The sequence below is a fragment of the Electrophorus electricus genome, chromosome 22 (genome assembly GCF_041902795.1).
Source record: "Electrophorus electricus isolate QZ-2024a chromosome 22, ASM4190279v1, whole genome shotgun sequence".
NCBI lineage: Eukaryota > Metazoa > Chordata > Actinopteri > Gymnotiformes > Gymnotidae > Electrophorus > Electrophorus electricus.
The window spans coordinates 18,050,060-18,072,500 of record NC_137518.1 but is presented as its reverse complement, the minus strand read 5'-3'; the positions used below and the strand labels follow the sequence as shown (position 1 = coordinate 18,072,500).

Here is a 22,441-nt window from a genome sequence, read left to right as displayed (position 1 = left end):
CCAAACACCAAGCCTACACTCACCACCAAAACACTGCCCATCCATCCCACGTGTCTGTTCAACCACCACCATCTACTCAAATAGCACATATTTATCTACCTAGTCATGTACGTCTCCACTAAGGGACTCCATCCCAAATCCTGATCGTCCTTATTTCTTCTAAACATTTAAGTTCCCCCCCCCCCGCCAGTTGATTGATTGTGTACTCTACACCAAAGCTCTGTTCATCTTACATACAAGTTTGGGACATAGTCTTATGTGTGAGTGGATGAATCTATATAAGCCTGTATTTACTTTTGTACTCTTTCGAATACTCGTGAGTGTATGACATCACTGGTGCTATCATACTTGCTCGCCCATGGAGCACAGGAACACCTGAAGGAAGACACTTTGAACTTCTTTGATTTTTCTTTGTTGGTTGTTTTTTAAAACAATACTTTACTGTATCATATACATTGTTCTGATGTGTAATTTGTCTTTTTTTTCTGTTTTTCAGCTGTATTATGCGTCCTTCTGAGTAGTTGCTTTTTTATAATACTGATCTACGAACTGACAACCTTAATTTCCTGACAGAAGGAAGTGTAGAATTGCTCTCAGTTCAGCTTAAGAGAGCGAAATTGCGCTGTGTCAGTATTAGGCAAGGGCAACCCCAGAAGAGTGGCCAAATAGCACTGATCTTGAATACAGAAGCATTACATGTAGCCAGTAGACATCAGTATCCTCTCAGTGCACCACACAGCATGCAGCTCCAAAGCCCTGACCTGAAATGGGATGAACGATCACTGTGATCCAGACCCCCCAGAAACCGGCCGTGGAGACAAATGCAACCCAGTCATTAATGGTTCAGAAATGTAATGAGAAAAATCTCACTTGCCATAAACAATGAAATATCTTTTTATACCATAAAAAACAAGAATTAATGTGATTTGTAGCATCAGTGAGGGGAAAAAAGGTGAAAGAGGGAAAGTTCATTGAATACAAACAGCTGCAAACAGAGTGGAAGTATTTTTTATCATCTTGTGTATTGAAAGTCAAATCTATAAGGACAGTTTTCCAGATCAAACAGTCCTAGTCTGAATTAAAATCCACAAATGGGTTTTGTTCTTAAATTTTAAAAATCTAGGACAATGTTTAATCTTTGCCTAGAAAAAAAAAAAACACTTGCCAATGAAGGGCAATCAGCTAAAATACAAATTCAAGTACACACTGTGCATGACAGACAGTAGGAATAGATAATGTGTTTCACAGAGATATCAAAGCCCCTTCCACAGTAACCGTACAGATATCTGTGTGTGACCTCTAGTAAGGCCCATTCACAGTGCCTCATTTGGCTTTTTCTGGAATATTCTAAAGCCAACCACCAACACTGGTGTTTCCTTGTGTTTGGAATGTTGGGAAATGTTGGGTTTGTTTTGACAGTGTGGCAGGGACTTAAATCCCATCAAGCCATTTTCAGAGTGATATCATTAGAATAGGATACACACAGCATGTAACAGAATTAATGACAAAGTCACTGTACAGATAAATGCTGCCATTCTAGTGGTCTCTCATTTTTAAAAATAATTCCCCTTTTCTAAAAATGCAAAAGTCAATACAGCTTTTGGTATCAATTGCATTCAAATTCACTTCAGCTTTAGCCAATATATGACATTCACCAAGGCATTTTTATGAAGACTAAGAAATTACATTTACATTACTATCTAAACTAATTAAGGAATCTGACACCAAACCTGTTTTTAGTGTCACTTTACGTTTAGCATTAATTTCTTCATGCTCTCTCCCCTAGACAAAACACACACACACACACAGTGTGCGCATGTCCATGGCTTTTTTGATGGAACAGCTGCCTTCACAGCATGGGATTACATACTACAGAGGTATGCTTTCTCAACAGGCCAGTGTCCCTGCCTCGCCTTGGCCTGAGCGGAACGCTTCCTTTGGCTACTAATCTAAGGCTAGCACAAATCATCCCCTGATTTAGCCTGCTTTAGCCTGAAATGAGCACATTCTGTGTTCCGAATGGGAGCACTGATCTAATGCCTCAAGGGGAGGCTGCACTTCAGTTCCAATGTGAGAATGTTAGTGTGTTTCTCCAGGAGGTACAGGCTGATTTGGGTACAGCACTGTGTGTTGTCAGTTTCCCAGGGGCAGCGGAGGCAGAGGTGGCTGCGAACGTCGTAACTCCTGCTGCAGCTGCTCCTTCAGGGTAGTCACCTGTCAAAACACCCCACCCCCTCCCAAAGGTTAGAGATCAAAGGGCAAAGATCGCATTACTATACATACCAGTCAGACCTTTTTACTGTCCAGGTGTAAAGGGTCACTGTCCAGGTCTGAGGCCAGTGTGGTCATATTGCTTATACTGCTCACGGCTAGACTTCTGGAACAAGGCAGGCAGCATGTCTAGACGCCCCTTCTGGCATTAAACACCTCGGCCCATTCACGCTGAGCCTCAGTTCCAACTACCTAGTTTAATTAGGTGATGTTGTCCATTGTCTTAAAGCAATTAACTGCACGTAAAACCCTACATAACACAACACAATACTGGCAGTTGAACAACATTAGTTTATTTTACTCACTTTTGGTAAGACACAGAACTACCTTGCAAATACAAACCCAATATTAGTATTACTATGTACTACTTTGCTAATGTTGGATAATACATGTCCAATGTCTGTTTGGTGACATCTGTGTTTTTCATACGCACACACGTTTTCTGTCTGCCAGCAGGACAATGAAGCATAGAATGGGTTGTTTCCCTGAGCTTGGCACCACTGGCGATGGTGTAATTCATGGCATGTTTAAACTAAAAGTAAATCGGTTTTATGGCTAGTTTGTTGGGTTTTTGTTTAGTTCAATAAACTCAGACCAAAATAGTCTTGCAAATGGCTTGGAAACTGGAGTTTTTGACTCATCTGAGAGTTTTAAAGCGCTCATTCCAGAATGTTCCAGTGACACTATGGAGTCTGGATTTGACCTATATTTAAAATTACCTTCAAGTTACTGAATTGAATGTTACAGCTAAATTATGTTCAACTTGTTTAAAACGTTGCCTTATTTAGGTGCGGAAATGTTTTGACCCAATAACATCATATTCCCCATGAGAAATTTGAAAAGATAATGTGCATCACAAAGAAGCTATGTATGGCTGTAACTCGCTTTCATTCAAATATACTAATGTGTATGACAGTGGACGAACATTAGCAGAGCCAAATGTGATCTCAGAATGCGATTACTGGTGGAATTTGGCTTAAATGTGATTGGGAGTGTAGCCTTATTAAAGTCCAAAAAGGACTGCACTATGTATCTGAACAGATTGTGCCTGCGCATTAAACCTGGACATTAAAAGTGCGGAGACCGGAGGAAATTGGAGCCGGCGTTTATGGGGGGGGTCTGTGGCCTTGCTCGAATGTCTCTGCTCGTGGCCTCAATACGAGCTCACGTCTTGCTGCACAGGGAGCACATAATGCTAACTGCGCCCCACTGGATTTTGGGGCTAGAATAGCCCTTTAACCACGTGGTTCTAGGCACCTGTTCCTCTAGGCCCTTCACTCTCTGCCGGTGAGCTCTCTCCCGAGCTGCCAGTGTCTGCTCCACCTCTCTCTGACTGGCTTTCAGTCGCTCCACCTCCCGCTGGGTATCGGCCCGCTGACGGGCGGACTGCTCACTCGCACTCTGAGTTGCTTCCATCTCCACAAGTTGGGCCTGTAACACACAAAAACAAACACAGATACCATGGACTGCTCATATTCTAATAATTAAGCAAGTAGCAGGCACCCACATGTGCGCAGGCAGTTTTATCCTGATCTGCTGGTGCCTGGCTGAGTGTAAATAAACACAGCTGTGAGGCAAAAAAACCCATAAAACCTAAAAAGCACTGAAACATCAGCATCAGGTTTCTGAAGCTTCCATCTCCACTCCAGCCTTGCACTCCCGGCTACGCTCTTATAAACCTGCCCAAGTCCCCATGGAAACCATGTCAGGCCATGTTCCCTGGGTTTCCCCACACAAAGGAAGAACAAACAAAATAAATAAATACATACATAAGTAAAAAGTTACCCAATGGCCAGAGTTGATTGTGTCGATGGGTTCAGCGTTATGGCCCTAACTCAGAGCACATGTCGGGGAGTTGCTATGGGACAGAGCCATCCTGCACTGATCCCCAGACACTAGCATTCATTTGCCTCCCATTATCCTCCATTAAACACATCACAGCCTCCACTCAGGCAAAGCATAAGCTGCCGAAACGCCACATCGCCCCCTTCAGACAAGCTAATGCTACTGCATGCTGTGACGCGCTAGCCAGAAGAGCAACATTGCTGGTCCTTGGTAGGCAGATCACAGCCGTTTTCCACCCTTAGTTTAGAGAGGAGGTCAGCCCGATGGTGCACCAGTTAAACGAGGTCAGGCAGGACAGTATGGAGCTACCCCTCCACAAATTTTAGCCATAAAACTGCGCTGGAGCTTGTCGCCCAGGGCTTTAGGTTTAGTCTTTGAAACTGAGCAAGCCACCCGTCCAATCAAAGCATGAGTTTCTGTTAGGGGGAGGGCTCTAAAATTAGCGTCAAAGACATGAATAAATAAATCTTTAAACACATACTGTTCATTTGAAGTATAGGTGATTATAGAAACCCAGACGGATTCTCGGGGCTATGACCAAGTTCCACGCAGTAGAGCTGGTAGAGCGGGTCGAGAAAGGTCATGGGTTCGATTCTCAAGGAGCGCACACACCATCACACTAATAATGTAAATGCGAGGATTCTCAGGGCCTGTACTGCGTACTGAGCAGCTATGAGCAATGCGAGAGAACCAGGGGTGAATTCAGACAGCCAAGCGCAGCTCGGCTATGCCGAAGCCAGAACATGAGTAGTTACTTACCACACCGAACACTTCAAGGTCACACACCTCAACTCCTCAGTCCTCCACAGGTCCCAAAAAACCAAAAAGGCCCATGTATTGCCATGGAGATTGGCAGCCCTTCATCACCAGTCAGTTTCTGCCCACAGGAGTATTATTTGGGCGGTGGTCTGTTCTCAGTGCTACAGTGACTGAGGCAAGCTAGCGCGCGTGTGTGTGTGTGTGTGTGTGTAGCTCCTGCACCTGCAGCAGGGCCGCCTGTCTTTGCGCGTCCTGCAGTTCTTGTTCGGCTGTGCTGAGAGACAGGTCTAGTCGCCCCTTCTCTGCAGACAGACGCATGGTGCTCTCCTCCAGCTGTAGCTTCTGCCGCTCCACCTACACACACAGCGCACAGTTGGCCCCGTGCACTTGCGCCATCACACATTATAGGGCCTCTTTCACAGAAGCCAGTTTTTGATTTTACTGCTGCTAAAAGCTTCTCATGTTTTAATGATATGCAGGGGTAACCTGAGAATATGAGGTTGAACACCAATCAAAAGGCTCGGTTACAGAACAACTGTCTTGATTTCACTGAAGAAGACTGAAACAAGTTGCGTTTTGTGCCAAGCGTTATTAGTAGAATGATTTGGACTGTATGATGCATGCATGTATAAATAAAAGGCCTTAAAGAAATATGAACTATTTTTAGAATTTCTTCAGCTATGTGATGACTGCAGAGCTCAGGTTCAGGTTCATGGACAGGGATTAGAAGCTTCTATATTTGCTGCGGTGTGGGTTCAGCGCATCATGTGTGTGTTGCTGAGGGTCGTGACCTTGTCCAGTGTATTCCTGAGGGCGTTCTTGTCTTTCTCGAGCCGTACGGCCTGCCTCTCTGAATCCCTCTTCTCTGTCTCCAGCAGGGCGACGGCTCTCTGCAGCGCTCTCAGACGCTCCTCTGCACTCGCCCGCTCCGCCTGCATCGTCTGCAGACCCCGCTGGGCCTCCACCAGGGAGGCTGAACGCTGGCGCAACGCCTGCAGCCCAGAGGAGGAGAGCAGGAGAAAGGTGGAGATGAGGAGGAGCGTAAGACTATTCAAATGTTTCACAGCTCTGGTCAGCAACAGCCCCCCTTAACACACACTCACGCACAGCATCCTGCTGCATAATGGAGAGTCTCCATGCCTGTGCGCACACACACACACACACACACACACACACACACACACACACACACACACACACACCCCTACACAGACCCCCTACCTCCTGCATGGTGGAGAGCTCCGTCTGCAGTTCTGCACACTGCTGTTGGTGTTGGGTTCGCTCTGTCTGCAGAGTCTGCACACGCTCAGTAAGAACCGCCATGTTCATCTTTCCCTCAGTCTGAGACGCCCGCATCTCCTCCATGCGCTCCTGCAGCGGGGTAAACACACACACACACACACACCTTAAAACACACACACCCTAAAACACACACACACACACACACACCCTAAAAACACACACACACACACCCTAAAAACACACACACACCTTAAAACACACTATACACACACACACACCTTAAAACACACTATACACACACACACACACACACACACACCTTAAAACACACTATACACACACACACCTTAAAACACACACACACCCACAATGCACATAGCATACATACCTTAAAACACACACACACACACACACCCTAAAACACACACACACACCCTAAAACACACACACACTGCACATAGCATACATACCTTAAAACACACACACACCCTAAAACACACACACACTGCACATAGCATACATACCTTAAAACACACACACACCCTAAAACACACACACACTGCACATAGCATACATACCTTAAAACACACACACACCCTAAAACACACACACACACACACACACACACACTGCACATAGCATACATACCTTAAAACACAGACACCCTAAAACACACACAGCATACATACCTTAAAACACACTGTACACAGTCACACACACCCTAAAACACACACACACACACACCCTAAAACACACACACACACACTGCACATAGCATACATACCTTAAAACACACACATACACCCTAAAACACACACACACACTGCACATAGCATACATACCTTAAAACACACACACACACCCTAAAACACACACACACACTGCACATAGCATACATACCTTAAAACACACACACACACACCCTAAAACACACACACACACACACACACACACACACACACACACACACACTGCACATAGCATACATACCTTAAAACACACACACACACCCTAAAACACACCACACACACAGCATACATACCTTAAAACACACTGTACACAGTCACACACACCCTAAAACACACACACACCCTAAAACACACACACACACTGCACATAGCATACATACCTTAAAACACACACTCTGAAGATAAATCACACACACCCTAACACACTGCACAACCCAAAACTCACACCTTAAAACAAAACACACCGCACATAGTCAAACACACACCCTAAAATACACACATCGCACATAGTGACACACACCCTAAATCACACACACCATACATAGTCAAACAAACATACGCTAAACAAACTGCATATAGTCACACACACCCTAAAACACACACACCACAGATGCACACAGTCACACAAACATGTACTCAAAAACACACTCCACACATTGCACTGTCACACACGCGCATCCTAAAACACATACAACACACACTCACACATGTACCCACATACACTGCTACATAGTCTCACACACCCCGACACATTCACTTACCATAACAGTCACACTCAACTATTACATTCCCAACAATAGACTATAAAAGCAACTTTGCTTTCTTTCATCTCTGTTTATTTCCCTGTAACGAATGGCCAGCTATTCAATCATATTATGAGTCAACATACTGCGTACTAAACAACTATAAATACGGTGTTCTGGCATTCCAGGCTCTAGCTGGGACTCTGAGGAAAAGGAAGCCCCTCCACGGAAGCCAAGCCATAAATGGGACCTTATTGCAGAATCCGAACAGGCTCTCCACTGCAGTGTACCCCTGGACGGTGAAACAATGACCAAAACCCAGGACTTACAATTCAGAGTAACTTTGCTGATCCAGGGTCAGATTTGGCTTTTTATATAATAGATACTGGGACGTAGGACTGTGTCAAGTTCCAAAAGTAAAACTCCTGCCTTGATTTTGTAACACCCAGCTGATTTCACTAATTAATCTCCCTCTGATGGGACATCCGAGTGGAACTGCAAGTATTCTGGGTTTTGTGAAGTTCATAGTGGACCAGTGTAGCTGCACCCAATGAACCGTGTGATCTACTGCGACTGTTAAGTGATGTGAAGTTTCTTCACATCACTCAACATTTAAATTAAAATGCAGGTTTTGTTATTAGGTTCAAAGGGAAGATTTTCTGTGTGTTAAACAGGGAAATAACAGACAAAACTCATCAGCAGTCTGACCTGGAGCTGCCTGCGCTCTTGTTCTGCCATAGTCAGGCTTTTCTGCAGTGTGGCCAGCCGCCCTTGGGTAGCACTGTGGGCCGCAGTGGCTTCTTGCAGGCTCTGTGAGAGCGCTTGCACTCTGTCCCTCTGAGCAGCCTCTGCTTCCTGTGCCTTCCTGAGCAGTGAGGCGAGTCGGTCCACTTCTCTTTGGAGAGACGCTGCCCTGGCCTCGGCCTCTACAGCCTACCACACATGGACATGGAGTTAGCGCGCACACACACACACACACACGCACACGCACGCATGACCATACACACACACACACACACACACACACAGTCAAGCAAACACACACAAACGTGCACACACATACAGAGTGGCACACAAACACACACCGAGCCACTTGCAGGTACACGGATGCTCACGTGTGCAATCATGCAGACAAACATTTTTACGTGTTCAACAAATCTCAGTCCAGATTGATACCTGGTGGCAATTACTTGAGTCTAATGTGCTTATGAATTTCCTGTTTGAGAGTAACCGGATAGTGTTGGCTGTTCAAATGTTACCTGTTTGAGCGTTAAAGGTTACCTGTTTGAGCGTTAAAGGTTACCTGTTTGAGCGTTAAAGGTTACCTGTTTGAGCATGCCGTCATGTCGGTCTTGTGCCCCCTGTGCCTCTGCTTCTCTCTCAGCTATACATGCCCGGAGGCGCTGAATCTCTCCATCCAGGCTCCGCCTCCCAAGCTCCACCCGTGCAGCTCGTGACTCTGCCCCCTCAAGAGCCTCCCTCAGTCTCCGACGCTCCGCTTCTAAGCGAACCTCACCTGCCTTGAGCTTACTGCACTGCTCCTGTGTGTGTGGGGCCAGAAAATGTTTGTGTGCGTGCTGGAGACTGGGCAGTTTATAGCTATCAAAATCTGGAAATCAAAATCAAAAATTTGTATCTGTGCATGTGCAACAAATGGAATCAGAGTATGTGAGTGTGTGCGTGTGTGTGTGTGTGCGCGTGTGTATGTGCGTGTGCGTGTGCGCGCGTGTGTGTGCGTGTGTGTGCGCGCATGTGTGTGTGTGCGTGCGTGTGTGTGTGTATATGTGCATGTGTGTGTGTGCGTGTGTGTGCGTGTATGTATATGTGTGTGTGTGTGTGTGTGTGCGTGCGTGCGTGTGTACCTGCAGGTGTTTGCGTTCCGTCTCTGTGCTCTGTAAGGTTCTGTGCAGGTCTCTGAGACGGTCACTAATGGTTCTCCTCTCTCTGTCCCCTCTCCTCACCAACTCCTCCTGCTGCTGTAGTAAAGCTTGCGTCGAGCTCAGCATGCCCTCTGCACTGCGCTTACCTACATACACACACACACACACACACACACGCGCACACACACACACACACATCCCACATCTTGATTGTCCCTTATTATTATCAGGTGTTCAGTTACCTGAAAAGATCCCCACAAACACGTGTGTTTGTGTGTGCGCGTGTGTGTGTGCGCATGTGTGTGTGTGTGTATGTGTATGCGTGAGCGCGTGTATGTGTGTGTGTGTGTGTGTGTGTGTGTGTGTGTGTGTCCGTCTTACCTTCTTGACACTCCTGCAGTGTGTTCTGAAGTTGACTGAGGCGGTTCTGGGCAGATTCTCTCTCTGCTGTCACTTCTTCTAGTTCTCTCTGCAACGCCCCCAACTGGCCACGAGCCTCTTCCTACACACGTACACACACGCGTACACACACGCGTACACACACGCCCACAGCAACCAAAAATGTATGAACAATAAAGGTAACAGTAGCAGAGGGACAGGAATAGGCATGTTGTCACACAACCCATCATACATAAGCACATTAACCAAACATACACAGGATCATGTCTCATCAACCAGTGAAAACACACTCATACACATTCAACTGTCAACTAAAGTCATTCTGACCACATTCAAACATCTAATGTGTATGACTGTGCATGTCAACATGAGTGTGTGTGTGCGCGCGCATTTACCCTGTCTCTTTGGGCCTCTCTGAGCTCCTGCAGGAAGTCTCGGAGGCCACTACGGAGTGTTTCCGGGTCAAGCTCGGGCAGGACGAGAGGAATAGGCACGTCTCCCCTCTCCGGAGACAACGGGCGAGACACACTGGCGTTATCAGGGCTGGCCTTATCCACCATGTCTGAGAGAAAGAATCAGAAGGGTAGAATTTCCACTTTCAGACAGTCAGAGCTTACTTGAATGTTTGCGAACAGTGAACAGATCTGGAGTGCTCAGAGGTTAGCTCACTCGAGACCATATAAACACATAACTCCTTAAAATATAACTCCTCACCTTTAGAGGGCGACAGTGAGCAGCACATCGGTGACACACTCCTGCGCCGAGAGACCATCCCAGAGATAAGCGAGGAGGGGGAGGAGCCTGTGGGGCTGCGTCCGCGGCTGGCCCGCCCCCCGGCGCAGATGCCAAGTGTTCTCGAGAGGGCGGACTGCAGGCTGCTCAGCCGGAACTCTAGGTCCCTTCGTCCCGCCTCCGAGCGGACCAGCTCTGCCTCCGTGGCGGCCAGCCGGCCGTGGGCCTCGCTCAGCTGCAGCTGCACCTGGGCGGAGGCGTCAGCGGCCGCCTGCGTGCGCAGGGTCAGGTTCCGTGCCTCGTCCTGGAGCTTCCTCTCGCAGCTCCGCGCCTCCTGCAGCTGGGCGGCCAGCTCGCGCTCCGAGCCGCGCCACGCGCACTCGCTCTCGCTCAGGCGCCTCTGTAGGGAGGAGAGCTGAGGAGAGAGAGAAGGTGTGAAGAAACTATGTGGATGAACGGAGAAATGGAGGGAGCAAAGGAGAGAGAGCAAAATGGCCCGCATGGAGGGCGGATCCCTTCTGCACGGTGAAACTGTGTCCGCGTTCTGTGTCTCCTCACCTCCTTTCTGAGGGAGTTCCTGGCCATCTCGGCCTCGTTGAGTCTCTGTTTGAGGGAGAAGAACTCCTTCCCTCGGTCCTCCTCCCTCTGCTCCTCCAGGGAGAGACGGCCCTGGAGTTCGGTCACCTCCCTCGCCTTCTGCTCTCGCTCCCCATCTACCACCTTCAGCTGCACACAGCCAGGGGGGGTTACAGTCAAAACAGCCAGTCAGGGACACAGTGGAGTACAGTACTGTGAGAGTGTGTGTGTGTGTGTGTGTGTGTGTGTGTGTGTGTGTGTGTGTGTGACCTGTCGGCGCAGTTCCTGCAGTTCTCTCCTGGCCTCCAGCCGGGATCGCTCCACCTCCCGCAGACAGGTGCGCAGTTCCCCCGCCTCCTTCTGTGCAGACGCCAGCGTCTCGTCCAGCACTGCCAGCCTCTGCTCCTTCTCCTCACACTGACGCTTCACACTAGAATCCAACACAGCATGCTTAATCAATAACCACTCTAATCAGTACGGCACACCTAATTAATACTAATTCATCAAGAGCCACTCCAATAAATATCTACTCTAATCAATACGGCAAGTTTGATGAATAAAATAAGTGTAATCAGTACTACTCGTAGCGCGGGTAGTTTCTCAAATAATCTCTGAGGGTTGCAACTGTAAGAGCAGTGACCTGATTCGTTCACTCTCTGCGGCCCTCAGTGCCTCCCTTAGCTGGCTGTTTGATTGGCTGAGAGCATCTTTTTCTTTGGTGAGATCACCGAGGGAGCGCTGTAGTTCCACCACCTCTCGCCGATGCCCCTCCCCTTTGTCCCGTGCTTGGCACAGTCGCTTGTCCGTCTCCAGAAGCTCCCGCCTTGTGCTGTCTCGACTTTCCTCACTGGCTGCGAGGAGAGCTCGACATTCCTCTAGCTGGGAACAAAAGCAACGGATTAGGAGTGTGTCACCACTTTGGATGAAAATGTACACATCCATCCATACAAGTTTTCAGACCATTTCAAGTTTGCCACCTTTTGGTATATTTCATATGCATTTTTTTTTATTCTGTCATCCATCTACACAGAAACCTCCACACCAGCAAAACTGTTCTTTGAATGCTTTGTAAATGTATTAAAAATAAAATTATAGACCCTTTATTATGACACATGCGTTAGCATTCTAGTTAAACATACTTCTACGAATCATCCTGGAAATGCTTCTACAGCTCAAGTGGAGTCCACTTCCGCCTAACTGAACTGACTGGACATAATAGGCAAGGTACACCTGTCTGCATAAGCCGTTCTAGTTCATGCTGTATGCCATCGTGAAAACCAAGATTTGTGTGTAGACCTGTGAGACAGGCCTGTGTCAAGGCCCAGATCAGTGGAAGAATACAAGAACATTTCTGCAGTACTGACTGAGTATTGAAAGCACGTGGTAGCTTCCATCATCCTCAAATAGAAGATACTTGGTAGCACCAACAGACTAGCTGAGCACAGTCTTGGATGACAGCCAAGCCAAACGGTGTAACTGATGATGAATGGCTTTGGTCAGACAGGAATGCAAAAACCCAATGGTCACTATGAATGAGCTCCACAGTTCCATCTTTTGTGGAGATGGAAGAACCTTCATCATGCCAATCAGGACTTCATGGTAGAGTGTCCAGACAAAAGCTATTCCTCAGTACAAGGCACATTAGCTCATGTTTGGAGTTTACCAAAAGGCACCTGAATACCTCTCAGACCCTGAGAAGCTAGATCCTCTGGTTTGATAAAACTAAGTTTGAACTATTTGACCAGTTTCCAGTAGCGTGTCTGAAGGAAACCAGGCACTGAGCATCACCTCATTACTACAATTCCTGCAGTCAAACACGGTGGTGGAAGCATCATGCTGTGGGGATGTTTTTATGTGGCAGGGACGGGGAGGAAAGGAGGAAAGATGGATACATAAATATATGGAGCAATCCCAAGCGAAAACCTTTTCCAGAGTGCCCCAGATCTCAACAACCCAAAGCATGCCTCCAAGAAAACACAGGAGTGGCTTCAGAGAAGACCAACCAGTCTCGACCAAGCCCACCACCCCACAACCCTACCAGTCGAGCTCAAATAGGATGATGAAGAAACATCCCTGAAAATGTGCACCAATGCTCCCCATCCAACCTGGCAGAGCTTGAATGATTCTTTCAAGAAGAATGGAAGCGACTTCCAACAGAAAGGAGGAGTTATTAGGAGTTCATTCCTTAGCTGTTGTTGCTACAAAAGATGCTTCAACCAAGTACAAGGTTAAACCTTATGAAAATGGATTATATGCATTTTGCTTTTAATAAAATAAAAATCTCATTGTGAAGTATTGTGTAGACAGATGAGGAAAAGAAAGGAATCAATTTTAATCAGAGTATGAAACACAGCTGAAAAGATGGAAAACTTCAGAGGGTCTGAAAATGTCCTATATGCAGTAGAGCTAAAGAAAGCTGATGTCTTGTAGAAGTCTTCATCTTACTATTCTAAACCTAAAAACCAACCTAAAATCAAGACACAGGGAAGACACACCAAGACTTTCTGTACTACCACCCAGATGGTGGAATGAACTCTCACTACTTGTTTGTACAACTGAATCCTTTGCTGTCTTCAACTCCAGACTGAATTATCGCTAGCCACGCTAAGGCACTTGATTAATTAATTGATTACATTAATCTTTTACTTACTGCTTTATACACACACACACACACACACACACACACACACACCTATGTACATGCATACAAATACAAAAACATTGTGTATTCTCTGTGACAGGGTTGTAGCTTTATGACTCTGGCCTAATGTACTTGTATAAGGATTTTCTTACATAGAATCAACAAAACTCACTATGGACAATAGTGTATGCCAAATATAAATGTAAAGGTAATGTAATGTAAATGTAATGTGGATATAAACACTGATCACCAGGACAAAGAAAAAGTCCATTTTCTACACAGAGGAAATAGCACCAGCGTACAGACATCCCAGAATTTTCCTAGGTTCAGACTGACCTCCCGGAGAGCGGTGTCCGCATGGATCTGCTGGTCCGTGCAGCTCTCCTGGAGTCTGCGTAGTTCCCGTCCATGTGAGGTCAGCGTCTCCTCCAGCTGCACGCGTAGCTCCTGCAGCTCTCTGTTCAAAGCGCCCACCGCCGCCTGGACACGCAGGACGCAGGCAGGACAAAAGAGGACAGGTCAAAGCACTTCGTTTTCCCAACACACCCAAATGTGAACACGCAGAATCAGATGTCGACATTTTGGGTGAATTTTCACTTTATCCCTCCCCTCTACGCTGCTGGGTGCTCACAAAATCTTAAATCTTATAAAACCAATGGCTTCATCACACTCTACTCTCCATCCCACCCCCCCATGTCCCTGAAATGGTATAGTCCACGCACCAAAACTAAAGATGGATAGTTCAGATAGTGACACTAGCACAAGTTAAAAACCCTACACTTAAAAATTGGTGTTCGTGGTTGGACGATAATTTTATAAGATGCATTTGTCAGTGTGTATTGTATTTCTGTGATTCCAAACAAAGTGTTATCTCCATTGCTGAGTGCTTTTCCACTGCTGGATGACATCAATTTAACAGAACACTGCATACTTGGTGTCAGATAACAATGGTCACACAACAGTTAAAGGTTTGGTGCCTTTTCCTAGAAGAAAACAGCTTTTACCACCTCTAATAAACATCTGGAGTTCCCTCAGAACAGTATGCTGTGGTTTTCTAATAATTACTTCAGTTTGTAGTTTAGTTGAAATTAATCAATGTAGTTCCACCCTGTCCTGTGTGTTGTGGGTGTTGTATAAGATTCGACATAGGCCTACCCTCTCATGTTGTGATTACTGTATAAGATTAGAAGTAGCCCCGCCCCCTCATGTGATGTGTGTTGTAAGATTAGAAATAGCCCCGCCCCCTCATGTGACGTGTATAAGATTAGAAGTAGCCCCGCCCCCTCATGTGATGTGTGTTGGGTATAAGATTAGAAGTAGCCCCGCCCCCTCATGTGATGTGTGTTGGGTATAAGATTAGAAGTAGCCCTGCCCCCTCATGTGATGTGTGTAAGATTAGAAGTAGCCCCGCCCCCTCATGTTGTGATTACTGCATAAGATTAGGAGTAGCCCCACCCCCTCATGTGATGTGTACTGTGTATAAGATTAGAAGTAGCCCCGCCCCCTCATGTGATGTGTGTTGCGTATAAGATTAGAAGTAGCCCCGCCCCCTCATGTGATGTGTGTTGTGTGTAAGATTAGAAGTAGCCCCGCCCCCTCATGTGATGTGTGTTGTAAGATTAGAAGTAGCCCCACCCCCTCATGTGATGTGTGTTGTGTATAAGATTAGAAGTAGCCCCGCCCCCTCATGTGATGTGTGTTGCGTATAAGATTAGAAGTAGCCCCGCCCCCTCATGTGATGTGTTTTATGTATAAGATTAGAAGTAGCCCCACCCTCTCTTGGTCCTTCAGCTGTTGGGCCTCTCTGGTGAGTCTTTCCACCTCAAGCATTGCAGTACTCAGCTCAGCCTGTAGGGTGCACACTCTCTCTGACAACATCGCCCTTTCTGTCTCCTTCTGAGACAAAGCCTGCAGAGGGAGAAGATTATTTACTCTCACAGACGATGTGGGTCCACCGATTACTTACATATATCACTTCAGAAGAGACCAATATAAACAAACAAACAGATGCTAGCTTCTAAAATCAAATAATGACAGAGCAGAAAACTAGCAAAAAAAGGAAGAATAAATTCTACAGTGTACCAGTCCAGCCAGATATACAAGAAAAGCAGACAAAGCAGAGCTCTTTCGTTCCAAAAGCCACAAACTTAATAGCTCCAAAAATCAAAGGCAGTCTACAAGGCGTCACCTGCTGTTTCTCTGCCTCGGCCTGCAGGAGGCGCTGATCCCGATCGTGCTGCAACACGTGCACTTCCTCCTGGAGCTCCGCCCTCTCTCTCTCCAGCCTACGCAGCTGCTCGTCCAGTTCCTCCCGCAGACGTCTCAGCGCCGCCTCCTGCTCAGCCTCCAGACTTCGCTGCAGCGTGTCCTACAGGGCGTAAAGAGTCGTTATGCCACAGAGGCCAACAGGCCAGCCTCCGCACTGCTGGGTTCAGCCAGCGTGCCATGTCCACTACTCTCCAATAAATTAAAACTGATAAACGCGTTTCCTATTCATGAATCCCACTTGTTTATTACTTTATTTATTTATTTATTCATTTCATGACTGTTTTATGAACAAGCTTTGTTTCAAATTGTCTGTTTAAACAGCTCTTACCTTCTCTCTGGCTAGCCTCTCTAGCTCCTCCTGGTGGTCAGAGAGGGTGTTGCGGAGAGAGATCTGTGATTCCTGCTGGGCGTCGGCCAGCGCCCGCTGAAATGCCTGCCGCTCTTTCTCACTCTGAGTGATGGAGCTCTCTCGATCCACACGCAGGCGCCTCAGTTCCGCTGGACGAGCAGAATGAACAAGAGGGGCAGGGCAGGGATGAGCAGTGGCACAGACTGACAGTGTTTGGCCGCCTCATTTTAGAATGCTGTAATGCCAGCTCACACACAGACTGGCCATTGCGTCTCAAATACTACAAGCTGCATTAGATGTTCATCAGGTTGTTCAGCTACCCTGGTCACCTCACTCCTGCTCCTTCTATACCTGTAATATTATCATTGCGTAGTTTCAGGTTGTGGTTCTCCGTCTCCAGCTGTTCCCTGCGGGACTCCAGGTGCACCAGCTGCTGCTGCACCTCGAACAGGCTTGTCTCCAGTGCTTCCCGCTCCGACCTAACACACACACACACACACACACACACACACACAGAACACTCACAAAAATATAGTCACACACCCATTATACATATATGTATAACACACACACACAAAACTAAAACAAGCCTACCTGCACACACCTGTTTGAGGACACACTGTACATATTACACTAACATGCACATACTGTAGGCATTCAAATGCACTCTCATTTAAGACACTGTATCAAATCTTAGCACAGATGATTCTCTCTCTCTCTCTCTCTCTCTACCTGAATGCAGCCTGCTCCTCTGTCAGCGCGGCATTCTCTTTCTCAGATGCCGCTAGCTGAACCACTAGCCCCGCCCGCTCACGAGCTAGCTCCGCCCGGCTTCGCCCTGCCTCCTCTAGGGCCACGCCCTGCCGCTCCCCTTCACCACGGGCGATACCAAGCTCCGCCCCCAAGGAACTCATCTCGCCACAAAGCTGCAATGGATGCGCAAACATGTAACATGTTATTGTGCATGTATACATAGGTAAGGAGAGAGATAGCTAAAGAGAAAGAGAAGTGCAAAGGAGTGAGGAAGAGAGAACGACACACTACTCACTTGTGTGACTTTATCCTGCAGTTTCAGCCTGTCAGACCTGAGCATCTGTAGCTCCGTCTCCATCCCCGCCCTCGCTAACTCAGACTCTTGCAGTGCTTGGTGCAGAGCAAGGCGGGCAGCGTCTAGCTCCAGCCTGTCTTGCTCCAAGCGTACGAGCTCGTCCCTGATGGTCAGTTTCTCCTGCTCTGCCTCTCTCCTCTGAGACAACAGGAGACTCTTCTCCTCCTCCAGCTGGAGAAACACACACACACACACACACAGGCGCGCGTGCACTAAAGCTTCAAAATGTGTGTGGGGTAGGGTACATTTGTGTGACATTATGATGCCATTATTGAGATGTGTATTATATTGTGTGCAGTACCTGTATGATGATGGTGTTAAAGTCAGATTTGTCCTGAGCCAGACCTTCATTCAGCCCACCCAGTTTAGCCAGAGTGTCTCTGAGTGTGGCCTCCTCAGAGTGCAGCTTCGCTATTAACACAGACAAATCAGCGTTGCTGGACTTAGCCTGTACAGAGAACACACACACACACACACACACATATATATATATGTATATATACACACACACAACAATACACGTACATATGTGTGCAAAACTGTGAGTATGTATGAGAATGTGCGCGTGTACAGTATGTAATACCACACCCTATGGAGAGCTTCAGTGAGCTGGCTCTTCTCCGTCTCTAGGAGCTGCCTCTCTGTCTCCCCCTGTTGGAGAGCCTCCTTCACTGCAGCCAGTTCAGAGCGCAGAGCACTACCACGAGTCTCACTCTGCTCCAGCTGGTTCCGACTGCAATGGTGAGAGGACAAGAAGACAGACACAAAGAGAAAGAGGAAGAGGAATGTCAATAACGAACCTTTAATGTTTATAACCTTGAAACCTTTATAATCTTGAACATGTGCCTTCATATGGGGCATGCATTCCTGCACACCATGCTGCTCTTATGTTTCTGCTGCTTGTAGTTTATAGCTACATAGCTAGCTACCCATTTCTTTAGAATATCATCGATATAGGACCACACTTTACTTTCATGTTAATAATACACATTCGGAGACAGCATCAATTTCACACAGATGTGTGATCCTTTTCATATGTGTCATTTGTGTACCAAAATGTGCCCATTTATTCATTATGTCAGTCTACTGTCGAGTTGTGGAACTTAATGAAGCAAAGTGACGGTGCTCAGTGATCATCTTTAGGGATTTCATTAACCCTCCCACACTTGACAGGTTGTGACGAAACATACAAATATAAAAATAATTTTAAAATGTAACAGGAGGAATGCTGACCAATATATCAGAGTAAAAGTACATTTTTGACCTCGCAAATGTACTCGAGTAAAAGTAAAAATGTACCATATTTAAAACAACTCTTAAAAGTACATTTTGTTCCAAATTGTAAGCAAATCTAATGGTGTCAATGTAGTGCGTTACTACCCACCTGTGTGTGCATGCGTGTGTGTGTGTGCGTGCGCGTGCGTGTGCGTGCGTCTCCCTCACACTCTCTCGTTCTCTGCTTTGGCATGGTCTCTCTCCTGTGCGGTCACCTCCCTCTCCTCGTGCTCGCGGTCTCGTTCTCTCTGCGACGACAGCACCGTCTGCTGCAACCTCTCACAGTCCAGCTGCAGCAGCTGCACCTTTGTATGTGCGGCCTGGACAGCCTTCTCCACATCCTCTTTTTCACTGGAAGAGAGAGAGAGGGAGGAAATCAAAGGTGTTTACAGGAAAAAGTTTAAACATTGAATCAGACATATTAAGAACATAAACCATAAGGGAGTATCGAATTTCTGTGTCCTTTCAGAAAAGGCCTCTGCAGGCTTCTGCAAAGGATCCTGGGTAGGCTTCAGCAGACCTCGGTGTAAGATATATTATCACTCCTCCACGCTCGCGACGGAATAGAAAGACAATCTTCTTTAGGAAAAGGTCAAGAGAAGTCTTCTCTTGAAATGTAGTGGTAATGGGTTCCAACCGGTGTGGTTATTGAATATCAACTTGCATATACTGACTAATGTATGGTTTAGATGTAAAGGAGGTGAATGCAAACACTAACATGTAAAAGAAGGCGTGGCGAATAGATAGTCACTTCTGAAAAATGTTAGACATTCTCCAGAGGTGCCTCAGTAATGCTTATTTACGTTGACTTGCAATTAAGGCAGGGACCAACTATTCTCTTCAAGTAATTCTGAAGTCTGCATCTTTATTTTCTAATTGATTTTTTTTTTTACTTTAAATCTAGCTGATTTAGGAACAACATGTGAGAGAGGGGCACACTTACTAAAATGTGTTCAAACAGTGGTGTACCTTCAGTTTCATTCAGTCATTTATATAAATCTTCAGTAAATGACAAAATAAATAATCATTATTAATAATAATAATTAATAGATCAATTATACCTACAAATGTATTAGTTAATTAGCACTGCTGTATACTGCCTAATTAATTAACACACTGGATTAAACTTATAGGCACAATTAACATTGATCACTTTTTCTGTTTCTCTTTCTCTACAATGGGGCAAACACAAAGCATCTTACCTGGTGAGCTTGTCTCTCTCCTGCCGGAACCGGTCTCTCTCTCTCAAACCTGTCTCTCTCTCTCTCTGAGCCTCAGCCATTTCCCCTTGCACTGCCTGCACGCGAAGTTCTGCCTCCCTCCTGCCTAACTCTGCCTCCGCAAGCTGCCTGCGCAGCTGCTGCAGGGATGACTGCGTTGACTGCAGGCGACCTCTGACCTCCTGCACAGATGCAGACACATGGATGAGCCTCATGGGCACAGACACCAGTAAAGTCAAATGCATTTATATGGTGCTTTTTACATCAGGCTCTATCACAAAGCAGTTTTACACATGTCTGGGTCCAAGCCCCCAGTGAGCAAGCCAAGGTGACTATGGCAAGGCAAAACTCCCCAGAGCATGAGGAAGAAACCTTGAGAGGAACCAAGACTCAAAGGGGGGGGGGGGGTTCCCATTCTCCTCTGGCCGACTGATCATGTGTTCAGAAAACATTGAATTTAGAACATTTAGAAAGAACATAGTAAGTTCAATCATCTTCAACAATATTTGAGTATTTAACCCCTTTAAAGTAATCAAATCCATCTGGATAACAAATCAAACAATTGTCCTAGGATGTATCTTTTGTTGCAAACCAATAGGGTCCTAAACTAAATTTTCAAGATTTATTATATGTCAAAAGATCTAAAAAAACCTAAAGGCATAAGTATTCAAGTCTTTCAGATTAAAATAGTATCAACCGCAGTAACAGCTTTAAGTCTGCTCTGCGCACTGTGTGGGACTGGTGTTCACCTGTTCTTCCTGCTAGATTTGCTCCAGGCTGCTCAGGTTGGATGATGCTTGTGAACAGCAAACGGTGGCAGAGATTCTTGACTGGACCGAGATCTGGATTTTAAATTTGGCCATTTCGTAGTTGAACCACTCCTGTGTTGCTTTGGCCTTGTGTTGGGGAGAACTGAAAGGATCCTTTGAATGGTGAAGTTCCTCCACAGCTTTTTTTGAAGCAGGTTTTCCTGCACTGTACTTTGCACCATCCACCCATCCTTCGATTATAACAAGATGCCCCGTCCCTGCTGAAAAGCATCTCCACAACACCACACCACCACCACCACCTGTTCACTTCACTGCTGGTGGTGTTTCTGGGCAGTGTTAGGTTTGTGCCACATATAGTATTTTACATTTTGGCCAGAAGTCTCCATTTCTCTGTCATCTGGTCATAAAACCTAATCCCACATTTTCGCTGAATCTTTGTAGCAAACTCCGGATGTGCTTTGGCATGCTGTTTCTTCAGTAATGACTTCTTTCTAATCATCCTCCCATACAGTTCAGTTGTACGCAGAGCTCTTGATATCACTGACTGGTTCAGCTTCACTCCAGAATCAGTCACTGAACTCTGTGGTTCCTTCTAAGTGATTGTTGGTCCCTCACTTTTGCTCTGACGTGGAGTTGTGAGGGGCAGCCTTGTCTAGGCAGTCAGAAGGTTGCCACTTCAAGCCCAACCACTGCAAAGATGCCACCAGTACGCCTGGGATATCCAAACACTTTAGCATTTTGTAGGTTTTTCCTATTTTGTGGCTGTCTATAAACATCTACAATTGCCTCCTTAGCCGTCATTTTCATAATTTTCATTCAGATTCACAGTCTGAGAAAATGGTAGCTGAATTAAATGTTTTTTTAAATCCAGAGGCGAGTTGTTTTATTAAATAATTCACAGGTGGAGGCCAACTGTAATTCAACTCTGACCTTGTTAAGGCAACATCTTTCAGCACAGGGGCTGAATTCCTATGCAAACAGCCTTTTTAGTTAGTTATTTTTGTCACAGAATATTTTTGCACATAAATCCAATATCACTTTAAAAAAAGTGAGTGTATCTTTTTGTAAGGCTTTTACCAGATAAATCCGCACTGGTTGAATACAGCGTACATTAGAAATACTTCTGCCACCTTCAAAACAGTTAACTACTGCACATACAATCTTCAACATACTCAGCATTATTCATTCCAACAGTTGAGAGCAGTCCTATAATGTTACTCTCCACAGCTCTGAGAAAAACGTTCAGGAGACAGGGACCTTCAACAGCTTTTCTAGATTAGACAGTTTCTTAGAGACCTGGCTGTGATCATTGATATGGAATCAGGCAGGCTTTCACACGGGTACGTATTATCATCATGTGGGATAAGTGCGTGATGTCACACAGGTAAACCGCACCTGAAGCTGCATGTGTCTGCTGCTCACCATGGAGCGCAAAACAGAAAGACTGGACTCTGGGATTGGTGTTGTGTAGGGTCGCCGCGGAGATGACTGACGCTGGGGAGACGTGGGGCGGAGCAAAGGCAACAGAGACACGGCTATGGTCTCTGAATCTCCCTCTGACGGAGACGTCAAAACAGCACAGTCAGAGTCTGACAGCATCACCTGGACAAAGAG

General features: G+C 46.2%; 2 protein-coding genes across 10 annotated transcripts in view; one reads left to right on the top strand and one right to left on the bottom strand.

Moving 5' to 3' along the window:
• mfap2 (microfibril associated protein 2) overlaps positions 1 to 2,883 on the top strand; it is an 8,381-nt gene extending 5,498 nt beyond the window's left edge. Inside the window, exon 9 of the mRNA XM_027018741.3 lies at positions 1 to 2,883. This exon is cut by the window's left edge and continues 1,370 nt beyond it. The gene's annotated coding sequence lies outside the window, so the exon portion shown is untranslated.
• The window catches only part of crocc (ciliary rootlet coiled-coil, rootletin), a 31,207-nt gene continuing 9,763 nt past the window's right edge, over positions 998 to 22,441 (bottom strand). For 3 of the 9 annotated variants that reach the window (XM_035520650.2, XM_035520652.2, XM_035520651.2), the window contains exons 12-37: positions 22,223 to 22,429; positions 20,040 to 20,239; positions 19,006 to 19,188; positions 18,151 to 18,295; positions 17,864 to 18,010; positions 17,503 to 17,733; positions 17,187 to 17,380; positions 16,806 to 16,933; positions 16,434 to 16,603; positions 16,026 to 16,205; positions 15,611 to 15,745; positions 14,174 to 14,317; positions 11,837 to 12,075; positions 11,467 to 11,626; positions 11,179 to 11,346; positions 10,603 to 11,035; positions 10,284 to 10,450; positions 9,871 to 9,991; positions 9,472 to 9,635; positions 8,935 to 9,150; positions 8,318 to 8,542; positions 6,097 to 6,246; positions 5,667 to 5,867; positions 5,098 to 5,229; positions 3,529 to 3,702; positions 998 to 2,214 (exon numbers count right to left, since the gene is read on the bottom strand). In XM_035520650.2, the coding sequence (XP_035376543.2) occupies positions 2,134 to 2,214; positions 3,529 to 3,702; positions 5,098 to 5,229; positions 5,667 to 5,867; positions 6,097 to 6,246; positions 8,318 to 8,542; positions 8,935 to 9,150; positions 9,472 to 9,635; positions 9,871 to 9,991; positions 10,284 to 10,450; positions 10,603 to 11,035; positions 11,179 to 11,346; positions 11,467 to 11,626; positions 11,837 to 12,075; positions 14,174 to 14,317; positions 15,611 to 15,745; positions 16,026 to 16,205; positions 16,434 to 16,603; positions 16,806 to 16,933; positions 17,187 to 17,380; positions 17,503 to 17,733; positions 17,864 to 18,010; positions 18,151 to 18,295; positions 19,006 to 19,188; positions 20,040 to 20,239; positions 22,223 to 22,429 (4,695 nt within the window). In that variant the 3' untranslated portion in view covers positions 998 to 2,133. The other 6 variants (XM_081705508.1, XM_081705513.1, XM_081705511.1 and 3 more) reach the window with 6 other exon arrangements.